Below are 24,318 nucleotides of genomic sequence, written 5' to 3' on the forward strand. Positions count from 1 at the left end.
TGACACCCTGTGCGAACCCCACACCTCGAGGCGACCCCAGGGAGAACAAGAGCGGGAGACCCGGAATCGCTACCAACGTTCCAACTAGGCTGGGATTCGTGTCAGGCGGCTGGCAGGGTGTCAGCAGCGACCGCGCACGCTCCCGCCAGCCTCCACTCCACACCCTTCTCGGGCTTCCCGGCTCGTCCGAGCGGCGCCCCCGGAAGCCCCAACCCCCGCCTGACCCGACTTCCCAGGGTCTCCCACGGCGCCGCCACCGCCCTCCCGGAAGTCCCTCCTCCTGGCTCTGGCCGCTCTGGCCCGAGCGGGCGCTTCTCGCTGGTGGGCTGGGCGCCGCTCCGCCGCACGGCGCTCCTCCGGCCGCCAGGGGTGCGGAGGCCGTGCCAGGGCCCCTCTGGCCCGCGGCGGCCGCTCTACTGCTCCGCGGCGCGGTCCCTTCCGGTGCCGAGGCCACCGCCTCCGGGCTGTTCCCCCGGCAACGGCTCGGAACCGTTCCCCCGGCAACGAGCGGCGGGCGCAGTCCCCGCAGCCCCCGCAGCCATGGACGCGCTGTCCGGCGCCGGGCCTCGCCGGGCTCGCGGCCGCCTGGGCGCGGCGTCCCCCGGAGCGCGGGCTGCGGCGGCGCCCTGGGCGCGCTTCTCGGCCTGGCTGGAGTGCGTGTGCGTGGTCACCTTCGACCTGGAGCTGGGCCAGGCCCTGGAGGTGAGCGGGGCGGCCGGGCGGCGGCGGCGGCGGCGGCGGCGGCGGCGGGGGCGGGCCCTGCCCTGTAGGCCGCCGGCAGCCCGGGAGCCGTCTGCGCGGGAGGAGCCCTCGAGCCGACCCCCCGGGCGGCCTCTTCCTCCTCCGAAGCCCTGCGCCGGACTTCCCCCCGGGAGGCCGGAGACGGGGGCCCTGCACTTGGCATAACCAAAGGGGTGCTCCTGATTTTTCCTGGGAAAATCCGCCTCGTCTTTCCCCTCCCCCCACGAGCTGCGGGACCTCCTCCGCTCGGGTGCTCCAGCCGGAACCCCGGGGGTCAAGCAGCATTCGAGACGCGTTAGCTCTGTTGCTGTCACCCCTCCTGACTGTCCTTCAAAGTCCAAGCTTTGTGGCTCTCCTGCTTGGAATCCTCCCGCACCTGCTCGTGCATTTAGAATCAGACCCAGCCTCCTTGTCCCTTTCCAGCCACGCCCGCCTTCCTTCTGTTGGCCAGCTGCGCCCCCCTCGCCGGGCCTGGGGAGTTCCCGTCCTGGGCCGCTTCCCTTCCTCCATGCGGCCGGGGGGGGGGGGGGGGGGGAGGCCTCCCTCGGGCCTGTCGGAATGGGCTTGCCTCCGCTCCGAAGGCCGGGGCGCAACACCAGGAGCTGTGGAGAGCTAGGCTTCGCCACACTGTCGGAAGGAGCTTTCTGAGAGCCCGAGAGCTAGGACACCCGTGACCGCAGATGGCTGCGACGAGGCTGAACCGCCATTTCCGGGAAGCCAGGGCAGTGGTGGAGGGAAGGGGTGTGTTCTCAGGCTTTGCTGAACCCCGAGAGGCTGTGGGAAACCCGAGTCTTCTAAACAGAAGGGCCGCTCTACTGCTTTTGGAGGACTTTTGCACCCCAGCCCTGTGCCCAGCTCTCTATGGACACCCCATTCCGGCACAGCCATCCCCACCAGGTGTGCATTACTGGGGTAGCCCCACTGGTCCGAGAGGCCTGAGCAGAGAGCTGAGATGATCTGCCCCGTGTTACAGAGCCCACATTCTTGCCGTTGCCCAAATTGCTACTCAAAAAATCACATGAGAAGTTAAGAGATTCTCCTGCTTCCTTAAGGCATTCTCCCGTACATCTTTCTAGAATTTAACCACTTAGAAAGCTAATTCTAGGCGAGTACTACTTTTTTTTTTAAAGATTTTATTTATTCATTTGAGACACAGAGATATATATAGAGAGAGAGTATGAGCAGTGGGAGAAGCAGAGGAAGAGGGAGAAGCAGACTCCCCACTGAGCCAGGAGCCTGATGTGGGGCTCGATCCCAGGACCCCGGGATCATGACCTGAGCCGAAGGCAGACGCTTAACAACTGAGCCACCCAGGCGCCCCTATTTTTCTTATTCTTTTTATTTTTTTTCTTAAGGATTTTGTTTATTTGACAGAGAAAGAGACAACAAAAGAGGGAACACAAGCAGGGGGAGTGGGAGAGGGAGAAGCAAGCTTCCCACCGAGCAGGGAGCCCGGCGCGGGGCTAGATCCCAGGACCCTGAGATCGAGCCCGGCGCGGGGCTAGATCCCAGGACCCTGAGATCATGACCTGAGCCAAAGGCAGACGCTTAACAACTGAGCCACCCAGGCGCCCCTATTTTTCTTATTCTTTTTTTTTTTTCTTAAGGATTTTGTTTATTTGACAGAGAAAGAGACAGCAAAAGAGGGAACACAAGCAGGGGGAGTGGGAGAGGGAGAAGCAGGCTCCCCGCAGAGCAGGGAGCCCGATGCGGGGCTCGATCCTAGGACCCTGGGATCATGACCTGAGCCGAAGGCAGACGCTTAACCATCTGAGCCACCCAGGCGCCCTAGGCGAGTACTATTAAAGGCTCCGTGTGCTTGGGCTTCGGAGCCTTTGGTGAGGTGACACGGCTCTGGAAGGGGGTGTTGGGGACCCAGGGCCCCTCTAAATCACCAAGTCTATGTGGGAATTGGGCCATGAATCTATCAGACAGTCCTCATCAGGTTTGCCTCTTGATCGGGGGTTATTTCAGTTGAACCTTCCGGGTTTTGAGGAGCACCTGCCCCATGCTCACTTATTCACAGCTTGGACTGCCTGAGCACCACAAACACCCCAGCATTGTACGAGGTGCTGGGCTGCCTTCCAGGAGCTCGTGGCCCACAGATGCTCTGTGGACAAATGCAGCTCAGAGGAAGAGGTAGGGCATGGCCAGTCTTGGAGGGTGGTACGGGGGCAGCCGGGCAGGGGAGAAGAGCCTGCTTCAGGTAACCCCTCCCTCAGAAAAGCCAGCAAAAATAAAGGCAAGGAGCTGTCCACTCGTTCATCCAATAAACCAAGTGCTGAGCAGCCAGGCCCTACAGCAACAGTGCTGGGCACGGGGAATGCAGAGTTAGGCGAGAAGACAAGGCCCTGCCCTCCAGGAGTTCACATTCTGTGCTAGAGACACAGTGGTTCAGGACCCCCAGCGCACACAGGCTATGGGGGGGAGGGGGGATCCAAGCCAATAGGTACACTGAAGCCTACAGGTGAGGCAGAGGAGGGCAGGCAAGGCCTTGGGGGATGGGGGGGACAAGAACCTGTGGATCGGCTGAGGAGAGGGTCTGGCTCCGTCATCCCAGCTCTCCGCGTCCCAGCACATCTGGGAAGCCTGTGGAGTGAACTCTGGCTGGAGGGCCCAAAGAGGCTCTCTGCACTGGGGTGTTCATGTCCTCCCAGGACATAGCTCCTACACTGCACAGTCCCAGGACCCTTTACAATCGTAAAAATTATTGACTCCAAAAAGCTTTTTGTATGGGTCATACCTATCAATGTTTACTGTGTTAGAAGTTAAAACTGAGAAAATTAGGGGCGCCTGGGTGGCTCAGTCGTTAAGCATCTGCCTTCGGCTCAGGTCATGATCCCAAGGTCCTACTCAGCCGGGAGCCTGCTTCTCCCTCTCCCACTCCCCCTGCTTGTGCTCGCTCTCTAGCTGTCTCTCGCTCTCTGTCAAATAAATAAAATCTTTACAAAAAAAACTGAGAAAACTTAAAATACTTACTAAGGTATTGTAAAAAAAAAAACAAATGCTGTGTTAATATAAATATTTTCTTGAAAACAACCATATTTTCCAAAACAGAATTTAGTATCATTTGACACTTTCACAAACCTTTTTTTTTTTTTTTTTGAAGATTTTATTTTTATTTAGTGAGAGAGTGCACATGAGTGACTGGGCAGAAGGGCAGAGGGAGAGGCAGAGGATCTTAGAATCCTTGCTGAGCATGGAGCCTGATGTTGCGGGCCTTGAACTCAGGACCCTGAGGTCATGACCTGAGCTGAAACCAAGAGTCGGATGCTTAACCCCCTAAGCCACCCAGACGCCCCCTACTTTTATAAACCTTTTTTTTTTTTTTAAAGATTTTATTTATTTATTCATGAGAGAGAGACAGAGAGAGAAGCAGAGGGAGAAGCAGGCTCCTGGCTGAGCAGGGAGCCCGATGCGGGACTCGATCCCAGGACTCCGGGATCATGACCTGAGCCGAAGGCAGACGCCCAACCGTCTGAGCCACCCAGGCGCCCCCTTTTATAAACCTTTTAAGCATCTGGTCAGATAGAAGAGAGCTGGATCCCCACATCAGCTTCTGCTGTGTATCCTGTGATAGTGTGTGGTGCAGCCTCTGCGAACAGCCTTGCACACAAGTAACAGGATGAGCGTGAAGGAGGCAGCTTTGACCTCGTGGAGTCCTAAGGCTCTCTAGGACACTGAAGCACTGTCCTAGAGAGGTGCCTTCTTGAAGGACACGTGGCCGCATCTGTCTTCCTCAGGGATGGCTGAGCTGCACTGGTGCTGGCTGGCTCAGCAGAAACAAGGCCCTCGTGGGCCTGGGAGGATGGGGTCCTCGGGCAGCACAACTCCTTGCTTTCTGCCTCTCTGACGGTCGGCTCCATTCCTTTCCTCCTTGAGGCATGGCTCAACTTGGCCTTCCCTTTGGTCTCTGTTCCCAGGAGAAGCTGCACCAGGCCATAAACATGGGTTCCCTGGCCATGGATGCAGAGGCCAACATGGCCTGCTTTGATGCTGCAAGACTCCTGTGGCTGTCAGACCAGATTCGGACTCCTGACCTCAGTGTGAGGCCCGTTGCCCCAGCTGCCAGGCACCCGCCTTTCCTTGGCGCTCTTTGACAGACACCTGAGGGCTTGGCTGAGTGGTCCTGTGGCCCCTGCCCCTCTTGGGGCTGTCCCAAGGTGCCTCTGTGGGTCTGGTCCCATAGACAAATTCTTTTCAGCTCCTGTCCCTTTTCTTGACCCTTCCTTCTTGTTGCCTCCTGAGCTGACATCTCCTTGATGTTTCTACACGACCTTCCTGTTCTGTTCTACCTCCAAGATGTGTTTTCAGGCACATTGCAGATACTGTATTTGGTGAGGGTGTACTCGCTGCCACGGCCAGGAGTCCCTGTCCTCAGGACACTGGTATGTGGCAGAGGGGACAGAAGAGGGGCACAGTGGCAAGCCCGAGCAAAAAGGACAAGAAGCCACATCATTCCAGCATGGCACTGCCCTCTATCTGGGGGTTCAGGCAACACCCCAGGAGAAGCCTCGTTTCAGCTGAAACCCAGCTCCTCCTAGTGTTGAATTTTGGAGGACAGGGCAAGTAGGGGCTGCATGCATGCAAGCCCGTGGCTCCTGACCCCCTGTGGACTCCCAGCACTGCCCCTTCCGGAGAGCACAGGCCAGGGCAGCAGCAGAGCCCAAGGCACCCAGCTCCCCAGAAGATACCTCAGAGGCCCACTGGGAGTGAGGGCTATGGGGCCCCCTGCCTTTTTGGTATCCTCTAACGAAATCCGTTCTGGCCTTGGGCCTGTGCATAGAGCTGCTGAACCTGAGAGCCAGGCCTCAGCCCGCTGCTCCTCTAGGGTGTGGCCTGCTGCTAGATCCCTGAGGGCCTGCTGCTGACCCTGCTGGGGCCCAGGGTGCTCTCCTAGGGTTCCTGCTCCAGGGGGGGGTACTGGCCAGAAGATCCGGGGTCCCTGACTAGTGGAGGTTGGGGTGACAGCACTCAAGGTGCTATCAACAGGCAGGGGTGCCACGGTCTTAGTGACATCTGAGGCAAGACCAGGACATGAGGAAGCCAGCCAGGCGCCATCTCGGGGAGCAAGCCTGGGGGAATGGTGCAGCCCAAGACCCTCTGGCTGAGTAGAGGTGTCCCGGAGGTGGAGGGAAGGGGAGGCAGAGGCCAGCAGGCAGAGCCCTGTGATCACACTCGAGATAGGAGGCCACGGGAGGGCTCTCAAAACCACCTTCTGAAGCTGGGGGACAAATGTTGGGGACAGGAGAGGCGGGGAGGCCCGACCACAGTCCGCCTGAGGGGTATGAGGAGGAGTTGGGGAACTGGCCCAGGTGCGGTAGCCAAGACAAGGGAAGGATAGAGTGGTCTCATGCTGAAAGGGCCCAGAGGAGGAGGCAGGGGCAAGACCAGCATTGCACCCGCTGCCCAGCTGATGGTACCAAGTGCTCTGTGTCCCTGCAGCTGGTGTACCCCAGTGACTTCCGGCTCACGGACAAGGAGGTGGGTCCTGGCCCTCCTGGGAGCAGACGTGGCCCTGAATTGAGCCGGCCCTCACCCAGTTTCCTGTGTTTCAGAAAAGCAGCATCTGCTACCTGTCCTTCCCTGACTCCCACTCAGGTAGGCAACCCCAACTGGGACGTTGGCTCTGGGGCTGGGGGTGGGGAGTGGGTAACAGGAAGAAGGTGGGAGATATGGCTGTCCAGGAGCCCCTGTGGCCTGGGCCTGGGCATGACCACCACCAGCATCACTGCCTGTCCATGCCAGCCCCACTCCCCGCTCCATGGAGACACCCAGAACTCCACACTGCAGCAGTTGTGGTCAGGTGCCCCCGATTTTCAAGGAAAGAGTGTCTCTGGGCAGAGTGATCAGTGGGGTCTGGTCCCCTTCATCCCACCACAGGGGCCACCAGGAACTGGGTCCTGGCCTTTGCTCTTCTCTGGGGCTTAGGTGTCCAGGCAGCCCTGTTTTTCTGTCACAGACCAGCTGACTGGGCCCCACTGGGGTCTCCCAGTGTCCCCCCTGTGCTAGCTGACTGTACCGATGTGTGCTGTGTTTATTTTGAAACGCTCAGGTACAGGAATTAGGGCACAGCCTTCCTCGAAGGCTGGGCTTTCTCCCTGGGGCGTTTACGGCCCGGTCTCTGGTCCCCTCCCCGGCATGCTGGCAGGAGAGGTCCCAGCCCTGACGTGGGCTGGTGGGGGCTGCCTCCCCTTCCAGGCTGCCTCGGAGACACTCAGTTCAGCTTCCGCATTCGGCAGTGTGGCGGACAGAAGAGTCCCTGGCATGCCGAGGACCAGCACTACAACAGTGGGGCGCCCGTGTCGTTGCAAGTGAGTGTGGGCGGCCTCTCCCCAGAGGCCAGGGTTGGGCAGCAAGCCCCGCCACCCCGTGGGACCGGCACCCCAGCCTGCCTCGCGGGTGGGCTAGCTCTCCCAGGCCCCTGAGCTACTGACCACTGTCCCTGCAGAGATGTTCTCTGTCGAGGTGTTGGCCACCTTCTGAGCCAAGGACCCCCAGGCCTGACCCCATGGCTGGAGAGAGCTGTAGCAGCCTTGGCAGGGGGCCTGGGTGGGCGGGAGGGAACCTGGGCGGTGGACTCGGCCTGGCTGACACTGTTCCTTCCAGAGGGAGCCAGCACACTACTTTGGCTACGTGTACTTCAGGCAGGTGAAGGACAGCTCCATGAAGAGGGGCTACTTCCAGAAGGTGAGCCACCTGACTGCTCTGGGGTGGTGCTGCTGTGAGGCAGGGCTGGTGGCCATCAGGCTAGGGGTCCTGAGCCTCCAGAAACGCCCACTCCTCCTGAAGCCCCTGGCCACTCGGCAGTGGGCAGAACTCACTGCCCTGGGCCAGGAGGCCGCCCTGCCTGGGCAGCGGGTGAGGGGTTGGGGGATGGGTGCACCCAGCTCTCCTGCTGGCCCTTTGGGGAGTGGGCCCTGCTGCCCTGCCCTGCCCAGCACAGCACCCTGGCCCTCCGTCTCTGAGCTCAGGATATCCCTGCTCCTTGCTGCTGACTGGGGAGGGGCCCTTGCCACACGTTCAAGATTAGGACAGCTTCCCTCTTGAGCTCAGACACCACAAGCAAAAGCTGCCTGGCTCCTGGGGAGACCATCCCAGAAGTCTTGGCCACGTGCATTTCCCTCTGAAGGCCCAGGGCCCAGCTGTCATCTGAGGTTTCCCTGCCTTGTCTGAGGCAGGCTTTGGGTTTTCTTCCAATAACTCCGGAGTCCCAAGTTGGCCCATTCCTGTGGGGCTTGTGGGATGCGCTTCCCTGGGCGGACTCTGGATGAGCAGGCCTCAGGGCTCCCTGCAGACTCCTGAGTGGCCGGGATTCCATCTCACCGGCCCTGTGGGCCCTGCAGTCCCTGGTGCTGGTGTCCCGCCTGCCCTTTGTCCGGCTGTTCCAGGCGCTCCTGAGCCTGATTGCCCCCGAGTACTTCGACAAGTTGGCCCCCTGCCTGGAAGCGGGTGAGTGGCCGTCAGGTGCCCTCACTGTCCTGGCCGTGGCCCCAGTGGCTTCGATGGGCTCCTGACGCTGGTCCCCCACGTCCACAGTGTGCAGTGAGATTGACCAGTGGCCAGCCCCTGTGCCCGGGCAGACCCTGAACCTGCCTGTTATGGGAGTCGTGCTCCAGGTGAGGGCTGGCCGGAGGGGGAGGAGAGGCCCCAGGTTCACAGAGACACCCATGCCCATCCGGCAGCTACTCCCTTTCGCCCCCCAGGTTCACGTCCCGTCCAGGGTGGACAGGCCTGAGCACAGTCCTCCGAAGCAGTGTAGCCATGAGGTGGGGGCCCTGCTCCTGGGTCGGTGGTGCCGCACCTCCCACCTCCCCAGGCCTCCCTGCCCTTGCTGGGGGCCTGCCTGCATCTTGCTGTGGGGCTGGGCGCCCCCCGCCATCTCCGGTGCTGTGGGGATGGGGGTGGGGAGCTGTGCAGGGCAGGGGCTGTAGCCCCCAGGGGTCGCCTGGGGTGAGAGGTGCTGCTTGGGGCTTGTGGGGTGCCAGCCTTGCCCTCGGCCTGACCCCACCCACCCCTCCTCTCAGAACCTGCTGCCCGCCCCCGTGGTCCTCACCAGCATCCACGAACTGGACCTGTTCAGGTGAGGCCTGAGTAGGTGGTCAGGGGACCTGTGAGGTAAAGCCTGTGCAGGGTGGGGGCTTCCAGAGGAACTGCTATCAGAAGTGAACCCTTGGGGCGCCTGGGTGGCTCAGTCGGTTAAGCGACCGCCTTCGGCTCAGGTCATGATCCTGGAGTCCCTGGATCGAGTCCCGCGTCGGGCTCCCTGCTCGGCGGGGAGTCTACTTCTCCCTCTGACCCTCCTCCCTCTCATGCTCTCTGTCTCAAATAAATAAATAAAATCTTTAAAAAAAAAAAAAAAGAAGTGAACCCTGGGCCAGTTCCGTGAGGGAGAGTTGTGCAGGAGAGAAGCCCAGGGCCCTGCTGCCTCTGCCCAGAGGGCAGGAAGGTGTCAAAAGTCAGGTGCAGGGAAGGGAGCTGCTGCCCTGGGAGATACTCGCTGCTCCTCCCCAGGCAAGTCTGTGAGGGAGCCAGGCTTCGGAGACCGAGCTGCCCAGTGCTGCCGGCTTACGCGTGGGGGTGCGGGGCCAGGTGCGTCGTCGGAGTGTGGGGCGGCCCTAGGCACCCCCTCAGCATCTTCAGATGTCCTCGCTCCTTTCCTCCAGGGCAGTGTTCACCTAGAGCTGGACCTGCCGGGGGGAGGGAGGGCCAGGGCTGGGAGCCCCCACCCCTGCTGACCGGAGGCTGGCACTAGGTGCTTCCAGCCTGTGCTGACCCACGTGCAGACTCTGTGGGAGCTTATGCTCCTCGGGGAGCCCCTGGTGGTCCTGGCACCCTCGCCCGCCATGTCCTCAGAGATGGTGCTGGCCTTAATCAGGTAGGCCGGGCGGCAGAGGGAGGGGGTCGGGGGCACCGGAGCGGCCCTGGCTCTGCTTATAGCTTGGGCTGCGCCCCCGCCCCGCAGCTGTCTGCAGCCCCTCAAGTTCTGCTGTGACTACCGCCCCTACTTCACCATCCATGACAGCGAGTTCAAGGAGTTCACCACGCGCACGCAGGCCCCGTAAGTGCCCTGTCCGTGCCCCGTCCTCCACCTGGGCTCCACCACCCTGGGCCTGCCTCTGCCCCTTCTCTCTCTCTCTCTCTCTTCTCTCCTCTCTCTAGACCAAACGTGGTTCTGGGAGTCACAAACCCTTTCTTTATCAAAACACTCCAGCATTGGCCCCACATCCTCCGTGTTGGAGAGCCCAAGATGTCAGGTGAGGCTGGCCTGTCCTCTGCCCAGGGGACCTGGGGAGGTGGGGCCTGGAGGGCTCTGAGCCTGTGGCGGGTGGGGCTGCGGCACTGAGGCCCAGCACTGGGTGTGTTCTGTAGGGGATCTTCCTAAGCAGGTCAAGCTGAAAAAGCCCTCTAGACTGAAGACGCTTGACACCAAGCCAGGTGTGTGCCCCTTGGGCCTGAACCCCTCCTTCTCCAGAACCCAGGCAGTGGGCTCTGAGTTCTCAGGGAACCTTCTCTGCTTCACCCGGTTGGAGGTGGGCATAGATGTGTAGTCCCAGCCAAAGGGGGTGGGGCTATAAGGGGGAGGCCCTTCGGGACAGGGCCAGTTCTGCCCTCCTGCCAGGCCTCTACACCGCGTACTCGGCCCACCTCCACCGGGACAAGGCACTGCTCAAGCGGCTGCTCAAGGTACAGGCTGGGGGAGGCCGGAGGCGGGGGTGGGGGGTGTGTGCTTGCTCTGTGTAAAGAGCTGCATTGGAGTTGAGCCCGTGCCTGCCCTTCCCTTAGGGGCTGCAGAAGAAGAGGCCCTGGGACACACAGACAGCACTGCTGAGACGGCACCTCCTGGAGCTCACGCAGAGCTTCATCATCCCCCTGGTGAGGCCCAGGGCAGGAGGGGGATGGGGGCAGAGGGCCATGGCCCCAGGCTCACTCCCCTCCCCCACCAGGAGCACTACATGGCCAGCCTCATGCCCCTGCAGAAGAGCATCACACCCTGGAAGGTGCGGATCCAGGTGGCAGTCTGGGGAAGGCCTGGGAGGGAGGGAGGGAGGAGGTCACGGGGTGTGCAGGAGTCCAGGGCTCTAGGCTGTCCCCACACATGCCAGATATCCCTCATAGGACAGAAAAAGGGGGGCCACACATGAGGGGCTCTGTCCCGGGAAGGGTGGGGGCTGTGGGTCCTCACGTGACTGAGGAGTGTGGCAAGGAAGGGTCCTGGCCAGATGAGGGGCAGGGCTTGTGAGGCTGTGTCCCCCACCAACCTGGGCTCACCAGGCCCCTGTCTCAGACTCCTCCCCAGATCCGCCCTTTCCGCCAGGACGACTTCCTGCGTAGCCTGGAGCACGCGGGGCCCCAGCTCACCTGCATCCTCAAGGGCGACTGGCTGGGCCTCTACAGGTGGGTGGATGGCAGGTAGGGTCCTGAGGCTCCTGCGGTGGTTGGTGCAGACTGCCCTTGCACACGGGGTCACGGGGTCAGCCCACAGCTGCTGCATCTTGCTACCCACAGGCGGTTTTTCAAGTCCCCCCACTTTGACGGCTGGTACCGGCAGCGGCACAAAGAGATGGCCCAGAAGCTGGAGGCCTTGCACCTTGAGGCTATCTGTGAGGCGGTAAGGGGGAGCTGGGGCTGGGGGAGGAGGTGGGGGCATGCATGCCCAGAGCAGGGGCTGGGGGGCGGGGCACAGGGGCAGAGTGCAGGCCTTGGTGGTGGACGGCTCCATCTTGTCCCCAGCAGAACATCGAGACTTGGATGAAGGACAAGTCTGAGGTGGAGGTCGTGGACCTGGTCCTGAAACTTCGGGAGAAGCTGGTGAGATGCCTCCTGGCCCTGTCCAGCCTCCACCAGCCAGACGTGGAGGCCACCTGCCCCTGACCACCGCTGCCCCTGCAGGTGCAGGCGCAGGGCCACCAGCTCCCGGTGAAGGAGACAACACTAGAGCGGGCACAGCTGTACATCGAGACGGTCGTCGGCTCTTTGCCCAAGGACCTGCAGGCTGTCCTGTGCCCTCCCTAGGACAGGGCCAAGGGGCGAGGCCCAGGGGCCTGGGTCTGGCCAAGCTTCCTTCTCCTCGGTGAGCGGTGGCCCCAGCCAGGCACGAGCTCCCGACCCGAGCTCCCTGTAGCCGCTGTCTGGCCTTGGCCCCCCCATCGGCACGCATGTTGTTTCAGCAGTAAAGGTGGCATTTGGAACCACAGCCTGGCCCCTGACTGTTGGTGGATCACGTGCTGGCCAGAGCCTTACCTCCCCCTGGGTCCCACCTGCCTGCTGCAGGGCCCCAAGGCTGGGAGGCGGGGCTGGCTTGGAGCCCTCCCTGCTCTGGGCACAGGGCCACCCGCCCCCTGTGGTGCCCGCCTGCCCAAGCCCTGGGGCCCCAGGCCTTGTATTTGATGTGTCCTTTAGCCCCACCAGGCCGCCCAGCCCAAGACGGGAGGAGGCAGCTGTTAGGCGGACACCTCTTCTCACATGGCCAGCTACCCGTCTGGCGGGGTGCGGGGGACCAGGATACTTGGCTGTTACGGTCATTGGCTGGGGTGGGGCAAAGGCCTGTTTGCGGGGCGGAGCTCTGCCCTGTACTTTGTTGGGAGGCTGCCAGGAGGGTCTGGAGCATCGTCCTGGGTCCCACTCTGGGAGCACCCAGCCGGCCCCCTCCCGTGTGCTCTGCCCAGTGCTGCTGCTTGTCTGACAGGCCCTCGAGCTGCTTCCCTCCCATGTGTCCATCCACCCCCACGTGCAGCCGGAGGGGTTTGGGACTCTAGACTTGCTGGAGGCCCTCAGCTGCAGCCCTCCTCAGCTGCCGCAGCCTGGAGCAGCAGGCTCCTTGGCACGGAGCGGAAGGGCCCTCAGAGGTGCTCACCCCCCAGTGTGGCACCGTGCTGGGCCCGGCGGAACCCAGTGGCTTAGCACAGGGTGACGGCATCGTCAGCCAGTGGGAGGGTGGGCGTGCGATGCAAACCCAGCGTTGTGAGCCTGCAGGTAAGTCTTCCGACCTCCAGCCTCACCTCAGACCCCTCATCTGAGTGGCGAGGCTCTGTGGGTGCCTGACTGGGCTCTGCCCCACGACGCCTGAACAGGGCTCGGCCGTCTCCCTGCGCACAGGCCTGGGGAGGTGCTAGCCCTGCTCCTGAGTGGCTGCAGAGGGTGCTCACTGGCCGCAGCTCTCCCTGCGCTGAGCTTGGCAGGGCCACGGGGTGTATGGCGCGGCTCTCAGAAACGCTGCTTTCAACTCGTCCACCTGACAGTGGCCTAGGACAGCCTGTCTGAGCCCCGTGTGGGGCAGGGTCCGAGGGCATGGCTTTTAATGGAACAGAACAGAATAGAGCCTGACAGGGGCAGTGGACCCAGGTTTGCAGACGAAACAGGCTGGAGCTGGGGAGTAGGAGGCCCCATGTTGGCCCAAGATGCCACTCTGGGCAGCCTGCCCCTGGCTGTCTGGTGTGGAGGGGTGACCTCCTCACCCAGGGTGTGGTCTTGAAGAGGGTCTGCAAAGATGCCAGCACCTTTCTTGTGGCTGGCTGGTGCTTGTGCGTGCCCTCTAGGGCCAGGGCCAGTCCCAGGCCCCCCGAGCACTGTGGCTGCAAGGTGTGTGGGAGGCTTGGGAAGTTGACCTGGGCCCCGCTCACAATGGTGACCCCAGACATCACTCTAGCTTGTGCTTGAGTGTCCAAGCACTGGGCAGCCACTTCACGTGGTTTTCGGAGGTCTGCTGCAGGGAAGGGGCTGTGAGGGGGCCTCCTCCAAGCTGCCAGGGACCTTGGCCACCATCAGTCCAGGATGGCCCAACCAGGTTCCCCCAATCCCCCGAGTCCCCCTCCTGGGGATTTGAGGGCTGTGGTTGGGGCCCCATGGCTGTCCCTCACAGCAGTTCATCCTAAGGACCACTGTGGGCAGGAGCTCCGGGGAGGGACTCCGGGCAGGGTGGGCAATGCGGCCCGGGGTGGAGAACCCAAGGCTGAAGTGGAGAGGTGTGAGGGAGCATGTCTCCTGGAGTGCCTGGAGCCATGAAGGGTCCCTCTTCCTCACAGCCTGACCTCTCTGCACAGAGGTAGCCTCAGGTGGGGGCTCCGTGGGAGCCGGGCGTGAAGTCCTGCAGGCTCCATTCTGTCCCCCACGAGCTCCCTTGTTCCCTCCTAGGATCAGGCCAGCCCTGATTTGGCTGAGTTTCTGTCCCCCAGCAGGACCGCAGCAGACAGTGAAGGGGAGGGGGCAGGAGGGCCCCCAGAGGCAGGAGCCAACTGGTCCAAGAGGGTGTTGTGCTTGGTCGCTGAGGCCTCTTGAGGTTGGAGGGGCTGTGTGCTTGTGGCCGTGGGGGACTTGTCAGCCACACCAGGGACAGGAAGGACAGTCCTCACCCCCATGCTTCCTGTGCTTTATTTAAAGATTCCCTTTTAGTCTGGGATAGTGGCCTTCCCACATTTCTGGTATTAAAATGTCCTTCAGTGACAATGCCTGTCTTTTAGCTTCCTTTTTTGATTAAAAAAAAAAGTTGGCGTTCTTGTCAGACCCTGGTAATTTTAGGGGTCCTCTGCAGTGGAGATTGGGTGGGCCTTGGTGTGAACGTGGTTCAAGGCTGAAGGAGGGAAGGTTTGGCTTGGTTGGTCGGGGGGTGGCCAGCAGCTGAGATGTTGGGAGGCCTGAAGGACATGCTCCTAATGCTCCTAAGGGCTTCATCTGGTTGGAGTTCTTGATCACTGGGGGGGCAGGTCTCAGGGTGGAGGGAGCTGGAGGGTGTGGAGGGGACAGGAGGAAGTGAACAGTCTGCAAGGAGGGGAGGGCAGCGTTAGGGGGTGTAGGAGTGCCAGTTAGGGTTTGGGCAATAGTCCCGGGTCCCCAATTGCTGCTCACCCCACCCGTCCTGTGACTGGAGACTGCAGGTGAGGGGCAGCAAGCGCTCATAGGACAGCTGGCCCCATGGGGAGGGTGCCCACCTCTTCTCAAGTCCAAGCACACAAACCCCTGGTGCTGGTCCTGGGGGCGGGTCCCCAACGGCCCTCTGGGAGGCAGCAGGCGCGCACCTCTAACCCTAAGAGGTTGGGGGGCTGAGGCTCCCGGGAACTGGTCAGGGCGCAGCAGTCCCCGGCCCGCGGGGACAGCAGGGGATGCGGCAGGCCTGAACCCAATCTGGTGGTGGCCCTGGTGCCTGATGGCGCCCGAACCGCGAGGTGGCTGGGGCAGGGGTGGCTCGGGGCGCTCCCAGGTGGTGCCCGGCCCAGGGACGCGCGCTCCCTGCCCGAGAACCTGGGCTCGAACCCGGCCGAACCTACCCCGCGACGCGGCGGGCTCTCTGTGGCCGCGGGGCGCAGGGAGCGCCCCTCCCTCCTTCCCCTCTCCCCCTCCTTTTCTCCCCCTCTCCTCCCCTCTCCCCTCCTCCCTTCCCGCCCCTCCCTCCTCCTCCTCCGCCTCCTCCCTCTCGCTCCTCTACCCCGCCCTCCCCCTCTCCCCGTCGGGGGCGGGGCCGCTGCTCCCGCGCGCTCCGGCCCCTCCTCGGCCACACAAAGGCCCGTCTCCATGGCAGCCGCGCGGGCCGGAGCGCAGCGCCGATCGCGGCCCGGGCGCCATCGAGCCTCGGCGGCGGACGTGCAGGTACCGCGGTGGGGGTACAGGGCCCACGGTGCGCCCGCGCGGGTCGGGGGGCTTCGCCATCAGCGCCGCTCGGTCCCAGTCTGCGCGCTCTGGGCGCGGGGACCCGGGGCAGCCGCCGCTCCGCGGGCGTTGATCGGGCCTCGGCCGCAGTCCGTGTGCCCTCGGCTCTTCCAGGTGGCCGGCGAGGCCCGCGGCGCCGGGGCGGGTGGGGGAGGTTCGGGCCTGGCCTGGCCAAGGGTCTCCAGCCCGGCGCAGCGCCCTCTGGACTGCTTGGACCCCTTCTGGTTTCCGATCGTCCCTCCCCGCCCATGCCTCCCATCTCTCCAGACACTGAGATCCGTGGGCAGGGCTGCAATTGTCCCTGTTGTGCAAGAGCTCGGGGGCCCCCACCCACCTGCCCCCAGCTCAGCAGCAGTTCAGGGTGGCTGAGCCCAGGCTTCCCCAGGGGGCTGGACCCGCAGTCAGGGCTTAGCAACCCTCCCCCTCTACACCCGCTGGGGCTCCTTGTAAGGACCACCCTGTGATCTCCCTGGTCTCTGCTTGGCTGGATGTAGAAGGTGGGAGCCAGGGTTCTGGGGTGGGACTAAGGGCAGCTAAGTCCCGGTGGCCCTGGGCCTGCCTTCTCCACAGGGCCTGCTAAGGCGGTTCTTGGTGTCCTTAATTGGCATAGTGTTTAGGTAGACATCCTGGATCCCAGAAGGTCTCAGAACTGTGTGGGTCTGGGCGCATACCTGGTGCCTGGGCCCTCCCCTCACCTTCTGTGACCACCACCTCTGCATGCTTCCTCCTGCAGGAAGCCCTCCTGGCTGGGCTCTTCCCACCCTTCTGTGATCAGGCTGATTAGCAGATTTCTGGGGTCCCTGAACTCAAGAGCCCCGGAGCTTCCTGCCACGTCACTAAAGCTTCTCTTCCCAGCAACTTGGAAAAGGAAGGAAAGGGTCTATCTGTGTCCACTGTGGCCTGTGGCAGTCGGGGCAAAGCTGGGCCCCAAAGCTAGTGGAATATTTTGGGGCTTGGAGGGTTTTCTGGCCTGTGCCTGCCGCGGGGAGCTTCCTCTTCCATGTTTAACTTAAGCTGGGCCCTGTGGAGAGTGGGGGAGCAGGAGGGTGGAGGGGTGCAGCTTGACCCATGCCCAGATGTTAACGCTGGCGTGGCCTGGAGTTGCCATCTGAGAGTCTGAGAGTTGAACAGCTGGTGGAGAGGCCACCCTCTGCTCTGAGGTGAGGGTCCCCAGGAGGGTGGGGTTAGCTTCGGCCCAGCTGAGCCTGCTGGGTACTTTTGTGGCATGTCAGCTTTTAGGAATTCCCGGAGAAGATTAAGGACAGACAGGTGGGCTCCACAGATCTGAGCCTCCCACCTCTTCCCAGCATACCTATGGAGTGGGGGGGGGCGCACCTTGGTCTAAGGGGTGGGTCCCTCTGTGAGACCTGAGGTCTGGCCAGGGGTTCCTTGCCCCAGGGGGGGAGGGAAGTCACTGAGAAAAACAAGGGTTTGGAATGTGAGTCCCCCCTCCCCCGCCGGCCGCCTGCCAAGGAGGAATTATTTTGGATTATCCAGCCGTGTCCAGCCACCCAAGGGGGGAGGCTGCAGCCCTGGGAGAGGGATCCACTTCCGGGGCTGAGGGTTGAGAGCACCAGGAGGGAGGGACGGGCAAGTCTGGGCAGCTCCACCACCTCCCGAGGCTGCTCAGACCGGTTGGAGGCGGGGTGGGAGGGGATGCGTCACCCTTGGGTTGGAGATTGTAGGCTGCCTTAGCCGGCCCTGCTAGCTAGCTTGGAGTGGACCCAGGCCCCTCCAGGGGAGGCCACAGGGCTGGAGGGGCCCTAGATCCTGTCCTCGGGGCCCCGGGGGGAGGGACCCAGCCAGGGGACCCCTTCAACCCCAGAAGACTCAGCACTATGGCCTGAAGGCCTTTGAGGCTGCTCTCCATAGCCAGGTTCAGGGACACACCTTGGCGAGTTACTCACATCTGGTGCTTCCCAGGGATGACGGGAAGCAGGCAGGGGCGTGACTTAGATTGCTCAGGGTGTGGCGCTGAGGTCTTCTCAGGCTGAACCTCAGGCCACCTTCCTGCACCCCCTCAAGCCCCTCTTCTGACAGTCCAGCCCACAAGTGAGGGGTTCCCCAGGTGAAGAGATCAAAGCCATTAATGGGTCCCTGCGAGGAGCTGTCTGGGACACTGCCTCCCCTGTGTGGGCTCCCTGGGTCTGTGCCTGAGTGTGCCCGCCAGCCATGTGCCCAGCAGCCCCTGTGGGGACCACATTGGAGACGCAGAGCCGGCAGCTTGGGCGGAGTGCAGGAAACCCAGGGTCCTGGCCCTAGCCCAGGGGAGTGGAGCAGAAGAGATTGAATTGGATGGCACTGGGGTGGGCTGGCAGCCTGGGGAGGGGTCCATATGGCCTATGCCCATCTTCCCCAAGAGGGCACGGTTGCAGGCACTTGAGCCATCCCAGGACTGAGGCCACTCTGGGAACATGGCATCCTGTTTCCTGCCTTGGACCCACATCTTGGGCCCAGAGCCGAAGATCCCCCTGGGATGCTGGGTGTGGGCAGGGGTGCACTGGTGAGGAGAGGCTGTGGGTGCCAGCGCCCTCCCCTGTGGCCCCTTCTCTGCTCTGGGCGGGGCCACACGCAGGAGCCATGCCCTCTGCCTCCGGGGGCTGTCTTGCTGTGAGTTGCCTCAGTCCCTGCTGCCGCAACAGGTGCCCGGCAGGAGGCCTCATTGGTGGGTGAATAAGCTTTTCTTCCCTGTGGAGGAGACTCCTGTGTCCAGAGCCTGCCTGCCTTGGACACAGGTTCGGGTCTGGGTAAGGCTGGGGGAGGAGGTAAGCAGGTCAGACCTGCCAGAACGCAAGCCCAGGTCTGGCCAGTTGGCGGGGCTTTGGTGGTCCCCTGGCCATAACTTCTGAGGTCAACCCGCTTCCCTGGGGGCTCCCTGGGGGCTAGGCCCTCGCTGAGGGTGGGGGCTGGGCAGAGTCCCTCCTCCAGAGCCTAGTGGGTATTTGTGTTTGGGGTGGGGCTGTGGGGTGGGGTGGGGCCAGCCTGTAGCTAATTGTCTTTGGACTCAAATTACAGGCTGACGGGGCGGGATCAGGGGCCTGTAATTGGCTGGTGGGGTGGGGGCAGCTCCAGGGGGAGCCACGGAGCTTCTCTTTTCTCCTGTGGTCCCTATACACCCTTCCCCTCCGTGGTTTCACATCTCCTGACAGGCTCCTAGTTCCCTCTGCCTCAAGGCTAGGAGGACCTTGGTCCTCTCAGCTGCCCTGGCCTGGCCAGCCCTGGGTCAGGCCAGCATACAGCTCACCCTGCCTCAGTGGGTCACCTCCGGCAGAGCATTTGAAGGGCTGGGCTGGCCCTTTGCTGTTCTGCTCGCAGGGCCACCTGAGTGGGTCTTCGTTCCTCTGCTCTGTGGTTGATTCACAAACTCGTGACAGTGACTGGACCCAGTCCCCTAGAGGGAGCCTGGTGTAGCCATGGATGGTGATCAGGCTGGTCACAGGGACAGTTGCAGGGCTGGCCTGGGCCCGGAGCTGAGCTTCTCTTTCCCACTTTGTCTCTCTCTGTGGTCTCCCCACCCCACCTTCCCACATCTCAGCCCCCCTTCCACACACACAGACTGGGCCTCTGCCACTTCCCACTGTGGCTGGCGCTAGTCTGCCCCAGTGCTTGGTATCTCTGTGCGGGTCTCACCCCCAGCTGGGACCGGGGGCATCTGCAGACAGGGCCGGGCTCGGGGTCCACACCCACGTCCTCAGCCCCTGAGAGGCACGACTTCTGAAGCCTGGTAGTGCCCCGTCATCGTGCTAGGTGACTCCTGGCCCCAGGGCCACGGGGAGGAAGAGGGAAGCCTTTTGGGTGCAGCCTGCATTCTGACCTCAGCTCTGCCATCAGCCCTGCCCTGGACAGGTCACTTTCTGGTACAGAGACCAGACCCCTGGGGCCGTGCCCCCTGGCACCTCTGGCACAGCTGGCCAGCAGTTCCCATGTGAGGCTCGGGATGGAGAGGCCCACTGGGGAGCTCAGATCTCTGTGCCCAACGCTGCCCCAGCTGGGCCCCCTTTTCAGGAAAAGCGAGAAAGAGAAAAAGGTTTGATGGTAGTCTTTCAGGATGCCACCTGTATCCACAGAGCATCCGGGCAGGAGCGTCTGCCCCCAAGGCCATTCTGGCTGGCCCTCTGCTCTGGTCTTGTCCCCTGAGCCAGCATGCCCCCTGTGCGGGCCATGGGCCATGCGTTGGATGGGGCCTTGCAGGGGTGCCACTGGATCCCCTCCCAGCACACCACTGGGCCCCAAGCTGGCTGCGGAGGCAGAGGCCATCCCGAGAGGCCCCAGCAGGCAGCGTGGGGGACGGGGACAGAGGGTGCTCTTCTCAGCTGGGTCCTCGTGCTGGGAGGAGGAGTGCCAGGCAGGGGCCTGGGAGCAGCCCTGATAGTTCAGGCGGCATGGTTCTGTCTGGGGGTGCAAGGGGGCCCGTAGCACTTGTGGTTCAGAGGCCGTGGGGTGGCAGCTTGGTGGGGTGACCTGGGTGGGATGGGGGCCCAGCTACAGAGAGGTGGATTCTAGACCCCCACCCCCATTCCAGGAGCGCCAGGGCATAGGCCACTGCTTGGGGTGAGGCCTTCTGTGGAGGAGGTGGCAAGCCCTCTCCTGCCTAGCAAGTAGGAGAAGCCGTTTTAAGTCAAGCAAAGCAGAGCAAGGTGGCAGGGGTGAGTGAGGGTGGGTGGGAAGGGATCCAGCATGGTCCATCTGCCCTCCTCTTGGAGATGCTCCCCACAGGGGCCAGGAGACTTGAGGGCTAGCCTCCTCATCCCCCTCTTGGCATCAGGACTGATTTGGGAGCCACCCAGAGGGACCTCAGGAACCAGGAGAGGGTGTCAGGATTGGGGATTGGAGGCCAGGGAGAAGGAGGGGGGCTGGGCCAGCGGTGCTTCCTGGAGGCGGCCCCTGGTCTGAGCACAGGCTCAGCATCTTGCTGAGCCGGAGGGGCTGGGCTTGGCCGCAGGCAGCTGGGCCTCCTTCCTGGGTGCGTCCTGGGGAGGCCAGCCCCCACCTCCTCCCTGAGCCGTCCAGCCCAGCTTGTTGCCTCCCCAGCACCTGCATCATGTCACACCACCCCACCTCACTCTGAGCTGGGGCATTTCCTTACTAGGGACTCCTAGTCCCTCTGCCCTCCCCAAACCCTGACTATTTGCTATTGTGGGGTTCTGCTTGCTGCCCCACCTTTAGCCTGGCCCCCAGACCCTGCCCACCACCCCAAGCACAGTGCACCTTGCCAGACCCCCAACCTTGCCTAGACAGGACACTTGAATGGCAGGCGGCAGCCTGGAGCCTTTCCCTGCACCTGCGTAGATGGCCCTGCCCCCGCCCTTCCCGCACATGGTCCCACTCTCCAGACCAACTCCAGGCCTGCACAGCTCTGCCAGCCCTCTTGGCCCCTCTGGGCAGCCTGGGCTACGCCAGTGCTGGGGCCCCCCAAGACTCCTCCCACACACAGCCCCTCACGGCCCAAGAGCCTGAGTCTGGGGAACTTCCGTGGGCTGTTTGTCCCGGGGACACTCGCTGGGTGTTGCAGAAGGAGCCCTGTTGGCGGGTCCTTCATTGGCATCACAGATGTATGTGCCTGCCCATGTGTGGTCACGTGTGTGAGCGGTGGCTGGTTTGCTGGCTTGGCACAGCGCCCCAGGCTAATTGTGGGGTTCGGTAGTGATCGAGGAGGCGGGGCTGGGGTGACCGCCGAGGCGCTGACAGACTGATGGGGAGATTATAGGCCTTGCTTGCTCCTCACTTGCTCAGGCCCTCACCCGTCCGCCCCCCACGCCCACTCCTGCCTCCTGCACACGGCCCACGAAGGGGGCTCTGGGTGGGGGCTGGTCCTGGGCCAGCTGCTGGCTGCCCTGAGCTGCAGCATCCAGTCAGCTGGGAGGTGGGCCTGCAGAGGGGAGATGAGTGGGAGCAGCTCAAAGGCGGGGCAGACAGGCAGGCCGGGAGGCCAAACCTCGGGACCAGTGGCTCCTGCCTGTCATTGAGGCCCAAATGCCCGTAGGACTGCCCTCAGCCTCTTCCAGGTCGGGTGTGGGGGCTACTCACATGGAGCCCCTCTGTGTCTGCACAGCTGTCTGAACTGCTCCTCTTACCTGGGTGGTGGCTGGAGACCTCATCTGTGCTCTGGGCGCCCCGCAGTGTCCGACCCCCCACTGGCCCCAGCCTTTAATCTGGCCCCTCCGCATCTCTCGCCCCCTCTTTCTGTCTCAGTCCGACCATAGGCTACCCACTGCTGAGGTTATCTCAGGAGGATGTCCACACGTGCCTACAGGCCAGGCCCATCCTGCCGGCTGTTCTACTGACTGAGGCCACTGTGCGAGCCAGGGGAGGAGACCGTTCCCGGGTCCCCAGCACACCGCAGTTCGGTGCACACAGGAAGCTGTCAGGGGCTCTGGGCCGAGCAGATGGGACGGGTTAGCGGGCCCCAGCCTGGTCTTCCCCGGGGAGCACAGGGCCGTCAGTGGAGAGTGTTGAGCTGTGGAATGTTTTGATCCAAGGACTGCTGTGCAGAGGAGGGACCTGGGGCGACCCCAGAAGGGCCTAAGCATGTCCAGATGGGACATGGTGGCTGGGACTCAGGAGGGAGGCATCAGAACCTAACAAACCCCACCTCTGGCCCAAGGGCCTGGGAGGCCAAGGAGGTTGGGGACTACTGCCTGCAGCCAGGGTCCACAGAGTATCATTTACTGAAACTGTGTTCTCGGGTTTTTCTGAGCCACCTGGCCACAGTGTTAGGCTGCAGTGAGTGGGACGGGAGAGCTGCCCGCTTGCTGACAGCACGGGGATCCCAGTGTGCACGGACAGCCACGAGGGACAGACAGGGAGGGGGCTGGAGCACACACACCCAGGCTTTGATGGGCAAGCTTGTGAGACACCCGAGGGCGAGGGCTGGATGCAGATAACCCTGGTCACAGTGTCCTCAGGCCTCAGACAGAGTTGCTGAGAGGTCACCTGGATGCTCTCAGGGGGAAGAAGCATCAGAAGCCTGAGTGGGAGGCTGGTGGGAGTGGGATGGGAGCAGAACGGGCTGGGGTTTCCCTGGGCACACGCTCCTTAGCCTTGGATCTTGGGCCTGTGACCTCCTCACTGCCACCAGCTACGGGTGACTTCAGGCTGAGACCCGGAGTCCAGACTTCAGGAGGCTGGGCACTCCCCCCAACCCAGGCTGGGGATGGACAGTCGGGCCCGCAGTCTAGGCAGGTAGGAGGAACCTGGCCCCAGGAGCCCTTGCTGGTGGAGAGGGGGTCCTGTGGGAGGCTCTGGTGGCGCTGACGCAAGTCTCAGGCTACGACGTCAATGGGTCCCCAGAGCCCCGCCCCGCCCCACCACGCCCCACCCCTGCCCTAGGTGCTTGTGCTGGGAGAGTTCAGCCTTCGCCCTGGTCGGGGTCATTCATGCAGGCTGCTGCTAGGGCTAAGGTGGTGGGTGACGGGCCGGCAGCGAAGGAGGAGGCCGAGCCCTGGGACTGACCCACCGGGCCAGGAGGACTAAGGCAGGTAATGGCCGGTCGTGCGCTGGGCTGAGCTAGACACCAGGTGAGCGCTCCGCGGCGGCGGCTCCCCTTGCCCACGTGACCGCCGCCGTCGTCATTGTCCGACCCGCCGGCGCGTCCTGGGGTCCCGGGTGAGGCTCGAGCGCCGCCCACGTGCTCCCCTCCGAGGGTGCGCGCTGGACGCGGGGCCGTTCCCAGGTGACCGTGCCGCGCGCTCCGGGGAGCCCGGCGGGGACGCGGCCAGGGCGGTTCCCCATCCCCCTACCCTCCAGCCGACCTCTGACCCGGGGCACCCGGCGGGCGGGGCTGGGCCCGCAGGACCCCGGACGTCCCGGCGGGGGCGCGCTGGGCGCCCACCCCTCCCGGGCAGGTACTCCCCCACCCTCCCTACCCCATCCACGCCCCTCCCTCGCGCTTGTTTTGAAAACAGCCGAGGCTCGGATTTGCCGGTGACGGCAAAATCGCCGGCGTTTCGGCCTGTTTTGTTTCCTCTGATTTGTTTAACGCTCCCCACTAATTGCAGATTTGCATTTTCGTCGGGAGAGTTGAGGCCTGGTCCCCTGGCTGCCAGCTGCCGGGCGGGGGAGGGGCGACTCCCTGGCTTCTCACGTGGCGCTTTGCCGCCCGGAGGCTGGCTCCCCGCCCGACTGGGGGTTCCTAGGGCCCTCCACACGGTGCCAGGACACCCCCCACGGTTGGGGAGGCAGTGGGCTGTATCTGTCCCCACCTGGCAGAACCGCCAGAGGCAGCCCACTGAACCGCCCCCCCCCCCCCAAACCTCCCTTTCTCTGTGTCTGCCTGTGCCTGAGTCCTCATCTTGGTCTCTGGGCGCCTCTTCTGTCCCCCTTGTCCTATCCCAGCCCCATCCGGGTTCCTTTCCGGAGCCCACAGGTCGGCTGGCCTGGCTAGGGACAGTCCCCAAGCTGGACCCCACGTCCACCAGGCCTAGGTGCTGTGTATTGTTTTGATTTCAGCGTTAAGAAATGGCTCAGTCTGTGTTGACTAGAGAACAGTGGCCTGGACTTTGGCCGGCACCCCAGACAGAGCCATCCCTCAGGTGGGGCTGGGGGCTGCGGAGGGGGAAACTGACAGGCCCCAACTCTGGAGCCCGGTGTGGAGTGAGGACTCTGCCCTTCCTGTTTAGGGGCCTTCTGTTGACCTTTTTTTGGGGTGGGGGGTGCAGAACCTGCCCATGCAAGGGGCCGGTTGCCCGTGACTTAGAGGAAGACAGAACCTGCGGGGAACCACAGGGACCCATCTGGCAAGAGACTCTTACTGCTTCCTGCTCAGGAGGAGGTGTGGGGGAGAGACCTGCCTCCCATCCGTGCTCTGACTGGGGCAGGGAATAGCGCCATGTGTGAGGCTTGGGGATCAGCTGCAGGGGCACCTGTGTGTTCAGCCCCTCCATTTGTGATGCCATCAGCTTCCTGGTTCACTGGGCTCAGGCCCGCAGGTGCCCA

General features: G+C 63.1%; 2 protein-coding genes across 7 annotated transcripts in view; both read left to right on the top strand.

The window, feature by feature from the left end:
• The first annotated feature begins 488 nt into the window (after positions 1 to 488).
• On the top strand, positions 489 to 11,985 carry DENND6B (DENN domain containing 6B). Of its 4 annotated transcripts, XM_021687834.2 has the most exons (20): positions 489 to 702; positions 6,187 to 6,225; positions 6,300 to 6,342; positions 6,943 to 7,055; positions 7,351 to 7,431; positions 8,088 to 8,193; positions 8,281 to 8,360; positions 8,448 to 8,510; positions 8,769 to 8,824; positions 9,497 to 9,619; positions 9,707 to 9,802; positions 9,904 to 9,998; positions 10,114 to 10,179; positions 10,364 to 10,428; positions 10,528 to 10,617; positions 10,689 to 10,742; positions 11,030 to 11,139; positions 11,251 to 11,353; positions 11,479 to 11,553; positions 11,635 to 11,985. In XM_021687834.2, exons 1-20 carry the CDS (start codon positions 541 to 543, stop codon positions 11,755 to 11,757), a joined length of 1,743 nt encoding a protein of 580 aa, XP_021543509.1. In that variant the 5' UTR covers positions 489 to 540; the 3' UTR covers positions 11,758 to 11,985. The 4 variants fall into 4 exon arrangements, with proteins under 4 accessions (XP_021543509.1, XP_021543506.1, XP_021543507.1 ...); XM_021687831.1 differs by lacking the exon at positions 489 to 702 and having other exon boundaries at positions 5,363 to 6,225; XM_021687832.1 differs by lacking the exon at positions 489 to 702 and having other exon boundaries at positions 5,363 to 6,225; positions 8,133 to 8,193.
• Positions 11,986 to 15,201: 3,216 nt separating this feature from the next.
• Positions 15,202 to 24,318, top strand: part of PLXNB2 (plexin B2) — a 29,522-nt gene continuing 20,405 nt past the window's right edge. For all 3 annotated transcript variants that reach the window (XM_044915307.1, XM_044915309.1, XM_044915308.1), the window contains exon 1: positions 15,202 to 15,324. The gene's annotated coding sequence lies outside the window, so the exon portion shown is untranslated. The remainder of the gene's footprint in view (positions 15,325 to 24,318) is intronic.

This window comes from Neomonachus schauinslandi, chromosome 5 (assembly GCF_002201575.2).
Source record: "Neomonachus schauinslandi chromosome 5, ASM220157v2, whole genome shotgun sequence".
NCBI lineage: Eukaryota > Metazoa > Chordata > Mammalia > Carnivora > Phocidae > Neomonachus > Neomonachus schauinslandi.